Source organism: Fusarium proliferatum, assembly GCF_900067095.1.
Source record: "Fusarium proliferatum ET1 genome assembly, contig: FPRO_scaffold014, whole genome shotgun sequence".
Classification (NCBI taxonomy): Eukaryota; Fungi; Ascomycota; class Sordariomycetes; order Hypocreales; family Nectriaceae; genus Fusarium; species Fusarium proliferatum.
In genome coordinates this window covers 140221-154617 of record NW_022194803.1, presented here as the reverse complement: position 1 = coordinate 154617, position 14397 = coordinate 140221, and the positions used below count along the sequence as shown (strand labels likewise).

The 14397-nt window shown below is 48.0% G+C and overlaps 3 protein-coding genes and 1 non-coding gene across 4 annotated transcripts; 2 read left to right on the top strand and 2 right to left on the bottom strand.

Annotated features, from left to right (window-relative positions):
• Nucleotides 1-3673: 3673 nt before the first annotated feature.
• FPRO_04142 (uncharacterized protein) lies at nucleotides 3674-4838 on the top strand (the record flags this gene model as incomplete). The annotated part of the gene is made up of 2 exons (XM_031223730.1): nucleotides 3674-4083; nucleotides 4133-4838. 2 exons carry the CDS (start codon nucleotides 3674-3676, stop codon nucleotides 4836-4838), a joined length of 1116 nt encoding a protein of 371 aa, XP_031089060.1.
• Nucleotides 4839-5409: 571 nt separating this feature from the next.
• Nucleotides 5410-7858, bottom strand: FPRO_04143 (putative alcohol oxidase; the record flags this gene model as incomplete). Its single annotated transcript, XM_031223729.1, has 9 exons — nucleotides 5410-5729; nucleotides 5783-6011; nucleotides 6059-6160; nucleotides 6207-6321; nucleotides 6371-6560; nucleotides 6615-6648; nucleotides 6716-7401; nucleotides 7453-7513; nucleotides 7562-7858. The coding sequence occupies 9 exons, from the start codon at nucleotides 7856-7858 to the stop codon at nucleotides 5410-5412; spliced, it is 2034 nt and encodes a 677-aa protein (XP_031089059.1).
• A 1179-nt stretch (nucleotides 7859-9037) lies between these two features.
• rrna8 lies at nucleotides 9038-9153 on the bottom strand. The gene has a single exon (XR_004093522.1). It is a non-coding gene; the product is annotated as a ribosomal RNA (ribosomal RNA).
• Nucleotides 9154-11927: 2774 nt separating this feature from the next.
• On the top strand, nucleotides 11928-13583 carry FPRO_04144 (uncharacterized protein; the record flags this gene model as incomplete). The annotated part of the gene is made up of 2 exons (XM_031223728.1): nucleotides 11928-13013; nucleotides 13059-13583. The coding sequence occupies 2 exons, from the start codon at nucleotides 11928-11930 to the stop codon at nucleotides 13581-13583; spliced, it is 1611 nt and encodes a 536-aa protein (XP_031089058.1).
• Between the last annotated feature and the right edge of the window lie 814 nt (nucleotides 13584-14397).

Sequence of the window (14397 nt, the reverse complement as noted above, 5' to 3'; positions counted from 1 at the left end):
AATGGCTTTACCTCTTCAACTGAGATATTATAGAAGGACCAAGTTAAAAGGGAAATCTTTCTGCTTTCAAGTTACATAGACAACTATGGAGAAACTTGCAGACCACAAAGTCAAAATCTAGGCAGATGATACCTCATAGGCAACAGGAATATGATACTTTCTCGCAATGTAAAGTATATACTGTTTCTTAAAAGCTTCTACTATGGCTATTGCATCTGAAATGATGGTGCAAACTAGTTCTCACACTTTATCTCTTACATGGTATCAAACTAAATTTCGTCTGGGTTCTCAGCTGAAGGCAAGTGGATGCGTGCAAGAGAGCAAAGCTTGATTTACACCTTAAGCATTAAACCTGACCTTACTTTCGTCTGCTAGAATGTTCTCCTTGTGACTCACTAGACGTGAACTCTTTCCTGTTCTGCCTATAAATAGCCCCCTTTTCCTCCCAGAAGTCGAAAATCATTATCACTTCTCTTTAAAATTTTGTGGCCCTTGGCAGAGAAGATCTTTCCTCTATCCCAACATGTCATCCAGTTTTTGACAACAGCACCATCGACTTCTGTCGAAATCTTTGTCCCTGGGGATGTTTCCTTGTTTCATCTTGCATTTAAGGGACGAAGGAATCATTCCAGCAGCAGAACTCAACCCCAAAGACCAGCCCAGTTCCAGATCTCGTCGCCGTGGACTGGCTCGTACATCTCACTGAGTCTGCAGTCAGTAGCGATGGCGGGTGACGAGTGGGAGTCGAGGTCGTTGCCTTTAGGCTGCAGCATCCCAAGCAACTCTGATCAAGATGGACATATCGCCGACTGACAGAGTCTGCGACTCCCCCACGACCTCGATCTCGACCTTTCCTAATCCACCCATCCCTCAAAGTCGTCTCGACAACTGCGAAATCATCAAGAAACCAATCAAGCTAGGTTCTCTCGGCTAGATTAAGCTCTCAGCCATAAGTCTCAGCGGCAAATAGCACTTCAAGCTCACAACTTGGACATTATACCAAGATGTCTGACCAATTGCTACAGCACAAGGCTGATAAGAATCTCCAATCCCTCGGCCAAGGAAGGTTAGCTCAACACTACAAAGGTAATGAGTTTATGAGTCAGTCACAAGGTTAGAAAATACAATTCGGGTTTAACACAATAGAAACCAATCAAGCTCTCCGCTCTGGCTACACTGGATCAACAACGCTGAACTCAACCATATCAAGATGTCAAACCCGAACAACCCGCGACTGGAACCCAGGGCTGAGAGCTTATAATCACCACATAGAACCCGGGATCTTCTCGCAACTTTGGTCGCAACCGCCGTGCCGAGGACCCACTCGTCGTTTACGGCATCTGAATTATTTCCATCTGTGTCTTAAGAATTGACACTCCTTAGACGAGCGCTGTCGAACTATGCAAGAATACTTTCAAGAGAGCTTCTTCTAGCATAGCACCTACCATGGATGCTACATGCTTCGAGAATTCGTTCCTAGGGACCTTACTGCCTGTCAGTCAGAGACTACAGGCTCCTCTGGATGCTCGTTGACGAGGACCTCTTCAAGAGAAGAAATTATCACACAAAACTACAAACCACAAACCACAAAAATGCGTCTTCCAAGCAGAAGGATTGATTTCCGACCACCTGCTAACAGCGTTCAATGGCAACGAAATATGAGGACAACTGGCCTATTCCGAACCTATCAGTTATGGATTGCAGGTTCCTTTAGATGATCATTGCCGAGGACCTATTTGAGAGGTTTGAGGAGCATCTTGTCCCTTCCAAGCTAGGAAACAGCAGGAAGGGCGATCTCAAAAGGCTCGGGTTGGTGATTTTGGATGCCACCACTTTACCTTTCAGTTCAGATGAATAAGAACACGGTATTTCCCCCCCAATATAAGCTTTTACCCAGAAGCTTTCACGATAACCAATAAATCTTACTGCAAGCCCTAGGGCATTACAAAGGGAAGAGATTAAGAGGCATACAAAGGGAGATAACCTCAGGTTTGCATCTCTGTACACACACCACACCAGAACTCCACAAACAACATGCCAACAGCAAACCGAAGTGTCCATACTTTTGCTGAGGTGAGTCACATCCGGGCTGGCGACTGGAAGCTTCGATAGCTGAGAGAATATAAGCTGATCAAGTTCATAAGATTAATACACGACGACTTTTAAACACGATAGTTCTTCATGATACTACAAAGAATGCGGCAGTAGTGGCGTGAGCCAAAGCTGCAGTTCCAGGCTGCGTCTTGGACAGTCCGCGATATTCAGATGACGAACTCCGTTCCAGTGGCGAAGGAGAGCATGCACGACGTTCCATACATCGTGAGGTTGCAACTGGTCAGAATAACGATACAAATGTGGCATTTGTACTATGAAATCTACCTCTATTGCCAAACAGAAGGGAGAATTAGCGACCGGCCCCCACCAGTGCAAGCTCACAGCCCTCGACTCCCGTATACCAGATGGGTGCCGAGGAGCCCGAGGGCTTGATTACGACCCTGTCAATGAATCTGGATGTCAATGAGCTCGATGCTGGAGTCCATTCAGCTGTTGATAGGAAGAATGTTGAAGGGGAATAGACAGCGTCCATCCCTGCTATCGATACGAGAATGGGATGTGACCGTGCGAGTCGACTTGAACATTAATGAGAATACATCTGAGCAGTATAGGGAGTCAGATACCAAGACAGACGGCTTTGTATGATAATGGTTGTGACGACAGATCTGATTGTCACATCGGTGTCGACAGGCCATGCACATCGGAATTTTATTTCCTTGATTTATTAAACTCTGGGCGAATAATTTGGGGGTCGTTTCCTAGCCGCATGCCTGTGCCCCTCACCCGCGTGGTCATCCGTCTTACATTGCAGAAACAAGGTTATCACCTTATACTTCGGATAGTATCTTTGGACGATTATGTGCTTGAAACAGATGAACTCGAGCGGCTTTTGGGGCGGCGGGAATTTTAGAATCTCCAGGGAAATAACCGCAGACGCCCGGTTATTACGACAATGGGTCCTGGCACATTAAAAATCTGACCGCTTAATGGTTGCTTCTTGAAGGATTGCAGTCTAAAGAGGGCTGAGCTAGGATCCGCAGGTCTAGGACGGAATGGGTTACCTGCGCGGACCAACCTTGCATGACCGTTGGACAGGCACGACAAGGTTGTTTCAGCTTTTGGTAGGGTTAGAAATTCACTCAGTAAACATTCGGGGTCCTTGGGCAAACAATTAATATAATACAATTCGTCTTGTCAAGTTGTACAAGGCATTCGAGGTTGTGTATTCATCTGAGGTATCACCAACACAGCGTGAGGTAGACTGAAGCATCATGCCGACTGTCAGATCAGATCTTGGCGTTATCCTTAAGCAACACGCTTAACCAGGATCATCGTGACAATTCAACTAATCCGGCCACAGAAAGCCTAGCCTAGCCTAGCCTAGCCATGTCTCTCAAAACTGCCCATCCCATAAAACGCCTCGTTCTTGGCACCACTCATACCCTCGCACCAAGCACCAACCAACCCCCGTCAATCCTTAATTTTCAGCTCTGCCTCCAAAAGAGATGAGAAACCCCGCCCGTGATTTCTCATCTCTTTTTCCTGTTTCCTTTATTCTCTCTGCTGACCACTGAAACTCGTCATTGTTTCCATTCGACAGGTGAGCTGACTGGCAAAGATGAAGTATCACGGCCTCTTGCTTGGTGTCTCCGCCGGAGCAAACGCTCTAGCCATCGCTGAGGCCACAAAGCGACGAGATGCGGGCTACATGTATCAGCCTGATCCGACCCCCATTGTGGGGATCTCTGATCTGAGGCATTTGGTCCTGGGGAAACGACAGGAGACTACGGCTGCGGCATCGACCTTTACGCTTGTTGTCAGTCCTGACTCAACATGTGGTTTTTTGTCGGGGTCACCTGGAAATGCGATTACTTGCGGCAACGGAGATAAGTGTAGTTGGGAGCTGCGGTATGCTACGGCCATCTTTTGCGGCTCTCAGGCGTACAATCGCTGTTTGGAGAGGGATGAGGCTCTCGATACCAAACTCTGTAATGATGTTTGTCAGAGCAACCAGTATAACCTCCTTTGGTGAGTGAAACAATTGGCTTGAGAGCGAGTACGTAACTGACTGTATCAGCACCAATACTGCTTCGCCTTACTGCGGAACATATAATTATCCTTCTGGTGTTGTCGGTTTCAGATGCGCAACGGCATCAGTGACAGCCGCCCAGGATGTTGAGTTTACATATACCAGCCAAAAAGGCCGCAGCTTCTCTACGACGATGGTTTCGGACGAAACTTCATCAACTATCCCCTCAAGCTCAGAGCCTGGCTCATCGACAGAGGAGCCTTCTTCAACGACTTCAGAAGCTGAGCCCACCGAATCTGACTCAGGCGGAGGCGGCGGAAGCTCAACACCTGTCGGTGCCATCGTTGGAGGTTCTATCGGTGGTTTCGTCGCCCTGTCTCTTGTAGTTCTCGGTGCATTCTGGCTTTGGCGAAAGAACAAGAACAAGAACGCTGCTCAACCGTCACCTCAACAACCACCCGTGGCAGCAGCTTCATCGATGCCTCCCCCAGGTCCTTACGGCGATACTGTACCCCCCATGGCGCAGCACTATCCTAAATCAGACGTTACATCGCCTACACAATCTGAGTGGAGAGAGTCAATGATTACGGCGCAGACTGCTACTACGCCTGTACAGAACCAAGCTTGGGGCCAGTATCCCCAGGGTTCTCCATATCCTCCTCAGGCACAGCCGCAGGAACTACACCCACAAGGAAACCAGGGACTTCAGGATGGTCAGGTCCACGAGATGCCTTCTGATCCTAACTACCGCTGAGACTAGTTAGGAGAGAGGAATTAGTACTAAGGGGTTTGTGAGGGAGAGATGACGGCTTTACATATATCAAACTGACGAATGTTATCATGATTTGTCTTTATAATTCTTACTGCGAATTGAAACAATACCATTTTCACACAGCAACTCAAACTCCATAAGCTTCTAGTTTATCAAATTTGAATTTTAATAAATATCAATGCTTTGAATATCAAAACAATCTCAAGTATGACGGCATGGACCAGCTGACCTGTCACTGAGGCTCACAGGTGTCACAAGATTAAGCTTAAAACGCCACGATTGCTATGACAGGTTACGTCTAGATCAGCCTCGCTAGTTCATGCGCACCAAATTGCTCACTTGAAATATTCATGATGCTTTGGAACGGACTCGTTGTAAGTCTCAGCATGACTTCTTCGTCTTCCAAGTCCTATTTATGCGTCACAGTGAGATATATCATTAAAACATATTCATCAATTCATTCGCTAAATCAATTTGGATCGGCTACTCAATCTGGCCTCAATCCTAAGCTCATAACAATCTCACGTCTCATTCTCCTCATGCCATCTCAGTCTTAAAGGCGATGTCGAACCTCGAGCTCACCAGGTGCCTGGTAAGTAGGAACCTTCATCTCCAAAGCCTCACCAGAATATCCAAGATCCTCCGCAACAAGCATAGCAGCCTTCTCACCAATAAGCAGAGCAGTAGAGTACGTGTTGCAGCCGACATTGTCAGGGCAGATGGACAGATCAGCGACCTTGAGACCCTTGACGCCGTGAACGTTGAGTCTCTCGTCGAGAACACCGTGCTTGACGATGCTGTTACCCTCCTTGGGAGCCATGGAGCAGGTTCCGAGGCAGTGCCAGGTTGATTCGGTGTGGCGCTTGACCCATTCTGTGGACATTAGTTAGCATACTGATTATAGAGATGGGGATAGGGGGTCTTACCCTCGACAGCCTTGATGTCGGCTTCACTATACTTGAGCTCCTCGCGGATGTGAGCCTTGTTGGAGTTGAGGATGTTGGCACCGGGCTTGCGGTCTGCCTCAGGGAGAGGAGAAGACCAGCTTCCGTGGCCGATACCAGCAGTGAGATTGCCAGGAAGAGCGTATTGCTTGGTGGTGTCAAGGTCAAGATCATGAGCACGAGCAGGGCTGTCGTAGTCAAAGAAGGGGTGCTAGAAAAGTAAGTGGCTGTTTTATACTGAGGCTGTAGAGGACTCACCATGTTCTCGACTTCACCGGCGTAGGCGTCCATGCGGCGGGCAGTCTCACGAGACTTGATGTATCCCCAGACCATGGGAACCATATCACGCTCATCATTCATCTGTCATGGTCAGTACTTACTCCTTCCAAGTGGTAATGGGACTTACGAATCCGGCATCAAAGTCAGGAGTATCATATGGATCAGCACTCTTGATGTGAGTGAAGCCACGAGAGAAGGGATACTCGAGGAAGTGGAACATGGAAAAGAACTTTCCAGGGGGCCTGTAACCTGTCAGTACCAGTACAAACGTGGCTGCCTCCATAGACTTACATGAGCATGTGGTCACCGAAGAAACCAGCAATCACAGAGTAATGCATGACAGGCTTGTCAGGCTTGTCCTTGAAGTAAGACTTCCAGCCCTCGGTGAAGTGAGGCGTAGGCCACCTCTCAAAGTCCTTGAGCTCTTGCTCAGTAGGCCTGATCTTGACACCAGCATCGATACCGTTGGTGGCAAGGGGTCCTGGCAACTGTTTAGCACAAGATATCAAACACAATAGTCATGAGAAAATCTAACCTGTCCCTTTAAGATGCCATTCATCGAATACACGCTGTTTATTTCATTAGTATAGATCAAGTTACGCATCTGTGCGTGGTTGGGGGTGGTTGGGGTTTTACCTTTTGAACCTCAGGGTCTCCACGAACAAAGTCATCGAAACTCTCAGTATCCGGCTTAGCCCGATACACCGAAAAGGTAAGGTAATGATCTTGGAAATTAAGTCCAACACCAGGAAGATCAACCTTGGGCTCGACGCCAGCAGCGCGAAGCTTCTGGGGGTCACCGATACCAGAGCGCTGAAGAATCAAAGGTGAAGAGAGCGTACCGCCACTGACGACAATCTGCTTTCTAGCACGGAAGATTCGCGTCTGCAGCTGGTTCGGGTGCAGCGGCTTGGTAGGAACAGTCTGGACACCAACGGCACGACCATTCTCCATGATGATCTTGTCGACCTTTGTGTTGCAGGCAAGGTACAAGTTACTGTGCTTAGCACGAGTGGCGTGGATATAGGCATGTGCTGAGTCGCTGCGGCGGCCTGTGTCGCGGTTGATCCATTTGAGCCAGTGCTCTGCGCCGTGGCCGGTGGAGAGATCCTGGAGATCGTCGACAAAGGGGATGCCTTGGGACTCAGCGGCGCGGAGGAAGTCGTCCTTTACGGGGTAGGTGTAGTTGCCGAAGGAGACTTTGATGGGGCCCTCGAAGCCGTGGATGTCTGGGTTGACTGAGTGGCGCTGGTAGGTCTCATGCTTCCTCATAAGGGGGAGGAGTTCCTCAGTGGTCCAGCCCTTGGCTTGGAAGTCATCGTCTGAGAGTTGTTAGTGATGTTATGGGTGAGTGCCAAGGGAGTTGAGCTTACAGTCAGAGGCACTAGCTCGAGTGTACATCATAAAGTTGATGGAAGAACCACCACCTAGGATCTACAACAGTTAGTTCATGATCTTCACCCCCATCAAACCCCAACTTACATGAGCACAGGGCACAGTAGCAGAACGTCCAGCAAGCCACTTGCTAGGACGAGACTTGTAGAACGAAGCCGTCTTGGAGTCCAACTTCATGTTACGGGGGTAGATACCAGGCCTAAACACCCAGGGGTTGTTGAGGTTGCTCTCGCCAGCCTCGATGAGCAGAACCTTGAGGTTGTGGTCAAGATTCGCCAACCGTCCAGCAACGACACAACCGCAACTTCCACCACCGCACACAATGATGTCGAACTCCTCTGGCAGGACGCCGAGGCTGTTCGCGTACGAGTTGGGAGTCGCCATGATGAAGAAGCTGCAACTCTTGAAGCTGCTTGATATTCTGACAAAACGGGAGAGCTCTACAGCTTATTTATAACATGCACAGATGTCTGTATATCGATCTTTACTGTGTATCAGATGCCGAATGATCCCCGAAGGTTGGTAGCATGTCCATCGGATGCTGGATGTAGTATCATCAACTCTGCGAACCCCTCTCGATACAAGATTGCGGGCACCAATGGCATATGCATGGCAGGGTCATCTGGGGTAATAAGATTGTGGATAATGGTTTCATTCTCATCAGCTCTAGCTCTGCCTTTGTCTGGGGGAGAGATGCCGGTGCTGGCTGGGCTGGCTGGGCACTGTATCTTGCTTGGCCTGCATGTCAGGGATATCATCTGCTTCGCCGCTTTGACTGCGGGCTAAGGTTTCCCGAGACTTCCTTCTCCTATTAGAAGAGAAGAAAGAGAGATAATTGAGTTAGGCAGGTTAGTTTTGGAATGTCGTTAAGAGGCATTGATATCCGTCTGATCCGGTCTAAAACTCGTTGGTGAACTTTTGGTAGCACAACTGACTCGCACTTTCATATCCGATCTTGAGCAACGTCAGTGCAACTCTGATCCCCGCCGGATAAAGCAGCTCCCACCACCGTGCAGATACATGATACAAAATATAACGTATCATGTATGATATCCTACGTCAGGCAAACTTCCCTTGTCCCGAGAACGAGCCAACACAGAAACTGTACAATACCAAGGATTCAAGTTGCATGTAAGATTACGACTTTACGGGCGTTAGCTACCCATGTCGTTTACCTCCAGGGTTGTTCCCGGACAAATAGGCTTTGGGCAGTGGAACATCCGGAATCCATCGACAAGTAGTAGAATGCGGGGAGAGAGCCACGCCAAGGGAGGGCCCGAGAGTTTGATGGCTGCAATCAATGTTTCCCCCCCGGAAAAGGACTATTACACGAAGCTGACGAGGCGGGGGTGAGCAAGGGATCAGGGTTGCAATTGGTCTGGGGAAGACTGAAGTTGGGTTCTTTGCGGGTGGGATCTTCAGAGTTTTGGTGGAGTGCGGTCATTCCCCCGCAATCTGACTATCGACCTTTTGGTAACTATATCGGCTCTATTCTTGGCATATCAACCAACGCTGGAACAGCAACAGCAAAAAGATGAGCATTTCTAACGGAGAGCAAAACATAACATACAACAGCGGGGATTCGCTGGTCGTCACCGACCCAACTACTAATCCGCCCCTTACCAGCTTATCTATGGGAGAGCGGACGGGATCCCGAGTTCTCTGGTAGGTATGGTCGTATGTGCTCGATTCTCCCTCAATACGCATTATAATCACGGCATTGGGCTCCCAAGCAAGCTTCACTCTTCACTTTTCCAAAGGGATGGTAATACATAAGCTTTAGACGGTGTATTGTTGTCTGGAATGATAGGTCCGCAAACTGTGCTGCAGCATCTGCACTGCAACTCTACCATGTCCGCGTCAGCATTCGGATAAGGTGCAGCCAGGAGAAGAAACTGCGGGTGGCATTCACGTCCTTGGCTTTTCATGTTCCTGCGGAATGTCTCAGTTCGTGTGTCTTGTTATGATGATCCGAGTTCTGTATTTTCTATATAAACAAGAATCATGTCCTGGATCAAGACAGATCAGGGTCCACACTGCAGTGATGTTGTCAACAAGGATAACGTCTGTGCTGTAGTATTCGTCCTTGTGCCGAGAGGTCTTGTGCTCAGATGCCCAGCGAGATCAACACTTTGATCGTCGAGATAGAAACCTGCTCCGCTTGTCAAGTGACTCTGCATTGACCGTGGAGGCCTTGGAATTCAGGCATTGGTGGACAATTAGATCCCGATTACTAAGATGCATCATGAAGTTTGAGCAAGTTGAAGCGAGGATGGGTTTAAGCGAGGGGAGCTCATGTGGAGATGATAAGCTAGAACGAAAGAAGCACGCCCGTGGAAGCCTCGATATGGGATGTACGCGTATAAGTGAAGCTTGCCGCGCTGTCTGACTTCATGTGGGTTTATGTGGGCTCCCCACATGAGAAATGGGACTTATTATACATGGTAAGTTTATGAAGGTTCCATACATGGCCGAATAGCATCTATGCTGTCAGGAAGACTTTCTCAATGCATAAGTACTAGTTCACAGCTGAGTTCTCGGCATGATGCCTGGCTGGTTAGAGAGTTCTTGCTGGCATATCATCCTGAAGGGATGCTTACCAAGAAATTATTGGTAAGAATGAATGTATGCACGGTACAAGCTCATATATTTCTATCTACAGAGACAGATTATCTGATGTTCTCCTGTACTAAAGGGAGGCAAGAAAACTTAGGACACTTATACCAAGTAATAAAAAAATACTTAGGTAAGTTTAGTGTATTCTAGTATAACTTTAGACCAGATTTTTAAACCTCAGGAGTTTTATCGTCTTCTATGTAGCATTTGAAGTCGTGTTTGATAGAGGAGTGATCCGTTTATGGCTCGTTGAGTTTGAAATCGGGGTAGTCACTTGCGTCCTGGAATCCTCGCGCGCCGTTGAGCTCTCGTGTTCGTTGTGGGTGTATGCCTTTCTCTGGGTTGGGCTTCTCGTTTGGCTCGGCGTATCTGCCGCCCGCTCTCTGGGGTACCGTTGGAACTGGGGTAGCTGTCTGGCTTTGTTGCAGGAAGCCTTCGTCGGTGAGTTGCAATGCGCTATAATCGCTGCCTTGTTAGGGCGTGTAGATTCAATGTGAGAGGTTTTAGCTCCCCGGGAGGTATACCTCATAAAAGCTTCTGGGTGAGTCTATAGGCAAGCGACGGTCCGAAACAAATATAGGTCTTGTCTCGAAGTTGGATTTCGTATTGGCAGAAATCTTCTTGAAGCATCTTTGATAGTATTGAAATTCAACTTCTATCATTTACTAGTAGAACTCTCTCCCAGAAATAATTGAGAAACTTGCTGCAATTATCGTTACCTTGCTCCAGCAGACTCGGCCCTCTAAATATCGACGAGGGATAAGAATACATATACTACTCTATCGTTTCTTTCTTTCTATTAACTTTCCTTCTTGTCACACTAGTCAACTCATTAGAATTCCTTATGCTGACCGAAGCGATATGTAAAGCATAGGTCTACGGAAACATGGGCTTACCAAGCCTATGATGAGACATTTCTCGAGTTCGGCATCCGAGTTCAGCCTCGTGTTTGTATCATTCATCCTTGTGGAGCCGATGCTTTCGCTTGATTGAATATGACAAAGTGTAATACTTCCACTTCGTAGCCACAGTTCACAGAGTACAAGCTACCCAAGGTCTCAGTTCAGTGTTATATGAGCACGTTTTTCTTCGCTTGGTTGCCGCATTGATCTTGAACTGTCATATTGCTATAGCAATGGAGCAACAGGAGTTCATCTGCTTGATAACGCTGTAATTCCTGCGCTGTTTCTTCACTATAAGAACATCCCGTGAAAATATCGAGTGTAAGAGGTTTTTTCCAGTGTTATGGATTTATATGTCAGGTATTCCCAGCTTTGTCGAGGCATAGAGTTCTATAGAAAGAGTTGATATTGACGCTTTTGGGGGTCCCGGTTTTAAGGCAGGGTCAAACAGGAACTCATACCATATCATATAATTAGCAATATCTTCAGCTTGAAGTCTAGAGCTTTACATTTATAATTATTTCAAAATTATTTCATGATGTACCATGCGAGATCTCGATCTCCAGCCCTGTTGCCCATCACATACAGGATACCCTACACCATTCCCGCCTCATCAACGGAAAGACAAAACAGTAAGATCACGCGAGAACTGACATAATTTATCGATAAACTTCATCAATTACATCTTCTTACCTTTTTTGTACGTTGTCGATGCACGTGGTGGCTGATCAGCCCCTCATGACAAACTCCAGATTGCGCCATCCAGATCACGTCTTACGAACTCTCACTGCCCAGCCCATCACAAGCCAGAAAACACGCGGATGTCTCGCCCCGGAACAAGAAAAACAGCTTATCAATATGAATCACGTCTTCACTCCCCAAACCCCATAAGAAACCCAACATGTCTCGAGTAACTCACCAGCAACATATCCAAAATGGCAGACTCGTCCAACGCGCCGCTGCTGCAATCGCGCAGCTCCTACGGTTCAACTGATAAGACCTCTACGCGCCATGATTCCATCGATAGCGAAGCTGCAGGAGAGATACACCCAAGTCGAGATGTAGAAGACGATGTGCTCCCCGAAACGTCGACCATTGGGCGGAATTTATCGTGGCAGAGTGCTTATATCCTCGTTATTTCGCGCGTCGTCGGCAGCGGTATCTTTGCGACGCCGGGAACAATAGTACAATCCGTCGGAAGCGCAGGACTATCACTATCGCTATGGATAGTCGGCGCTTTCATCGCAGCTTGCGGTCTTGCTGTGTCGCTCGAGTTTGGATGTATGCTTCCTCGGTCGGGAGGCGATAAAGTATACCTTGAGTTTGCGTATCGACGGCCACGACTACTTGCATCTACACTGTTTGCGATGTATGCTGTGCTTCTGGGTTTCACGGCGAGTAATTGCATTATTTTTAGTAAATATGCTTTATTTGCGCTGGGACTCGAAGCGACAGATGTGTTGAGCAAGAGTCTTGCTGTAGGACTTCTCACGTTTGTTTGCATCACACACAGCGTGTTTCCTAAAGCAGGCGTCAAGATCCAGGATGTCCTGGGCTGGATAAAAATCGGCATCATCGTCTTTATGATCCTATCAGGCTTCTACGTCGTCATCTTCCGTCCCGACACGAGCACGGCACCACTTACGCACCAACTCGCATGGGAACATCTTTGGGAAGAGACGAGCTGGAACTGGGGCGTCATCGCGACGAGTCTTTTCAAGGTATTTTATTCGTTCGCGGGGTTGGATAATGCTGCGAATGTTATGAATGAAGTCAAGCAGCCCGTGAGGACGTTGAGGTCTGTTGCGCTGACGGCACTGGGGACGGCGTGTGGATTGTACATGCTTGTTAACATTGCGTACTTTTTGGTGGTGCCGATTGAAGAGATCAGAGGGAGTGGTGAACTCATTGCCGCGTTGTTCTTTGAGAGGTTGTTCGGGGAGAAGTTTGGGAGAGTTGTGCTCCCGACAGCTGTGGCATTATCGTCAGTCGGGAATGTCATGGTCGTCGCTTTCGCAATGGTATGCCCATCCCATTTCCATAAAGCATCAAACTAACTGTGATAGGCACGGATGAAGCAAGAGATCGCAAGACAAGGCTTCCTCCCATACTCATCCCTGCTCTCCTCCTCACGACCATTCAACTCTCCGATGGGTGGCTTCATAATCCACTACATCCCCTCCTTTCTCGTCATGATCCTCCCACCCTCAGATTCAATCTACTCTCTCATCCTCGACATCGACGGATACGCCGCGCAGCTCATCGGGCTAGCCGTAGCAATCGGCCTCGTAAAGCTCCGCTTCCAGCGTCCAGACCTCAAGCGACCCTTTAAAGCGTGGATGCCCGCGGTGAGTATTAGGATAGCGATGAGCTGCGCTTTAATAGCGGCGCCGTTTTTTAGACCGCCGGACTACGAGGGAGAAGTATTTTACGCGCTGTATGCGGTGTTTTCGTGGGTTATTCTTGTGGGTGGTGTAGGGTATTGGTATCTTTGGACGAGGGCGGTGCCGAGGTGGAGGGGCACGAGATTGCAGGAGGAGACGTGTGTTTTGGAGGATGGGACGACGATCACGAAGCTAAGGTATTCTTAGGGAGATCGGAAGAAACGGTTGATGTGCGTTGCAGATGAAGATGCTGTCGATCATTCAGGTCCGAGGCATCCCAGATAGAGATTGGATAATCAGAGCACATCTTTAATAGATAGATAGAGATCTGATTCTAAAGTTAGACACGAATTGCATAAATTCATCATGTTACCCTAATTTACAGTGAATATTGCAGACTGGCCGGACTGGTCATGATAGAGAAGAAACTCTATTGCCATCTCTGTATCCACAAACTCCGAATGCCTTCATCCTCCACTTCCACTGCGTTCCAAATTCTCGGGTCCGCAATCGTTTGCCAAGCCCTTATCGGCTCATCGTAAGATTGCGTTATGGGTCGAATCGTTCTAGCTCGCAAACATAAACATGTCTAGCCTTATTCCGCTATTCGTGTGTTCCACCCACCACGTTTTCTTTTTGTTCTTTATCACCAGAACGAAAAAAAGAAGCCATCCTCAGTGGAGTTAGCGCAGACGTCGGTGGAGCAAGCGTTAGCTGAAACGAGACCATGTCAAGCCATGTTTTCTCGGACGACGACGACGCCGAGAGAACTGTGACTCTCCATGTGATGAGTGAGTGAGCGAGTGAGTCTTTGTTGAATTGAGGGTCTGAGTGTTTCCCCTGCCAAGAAACGACATCCTTTTTTCATCTGGTACCTGCGTTTACCACAAACAAAACAATTTAAACGACGAAACATTCTGCGGGTCTCACTTACACACACTGAACCTCTCCAAAACATCATCATCTCGGCCGAGTAGAAAAAGGGAAAAAAAAAAAAGCGACTGAGGCTTTTCTCCCAAGA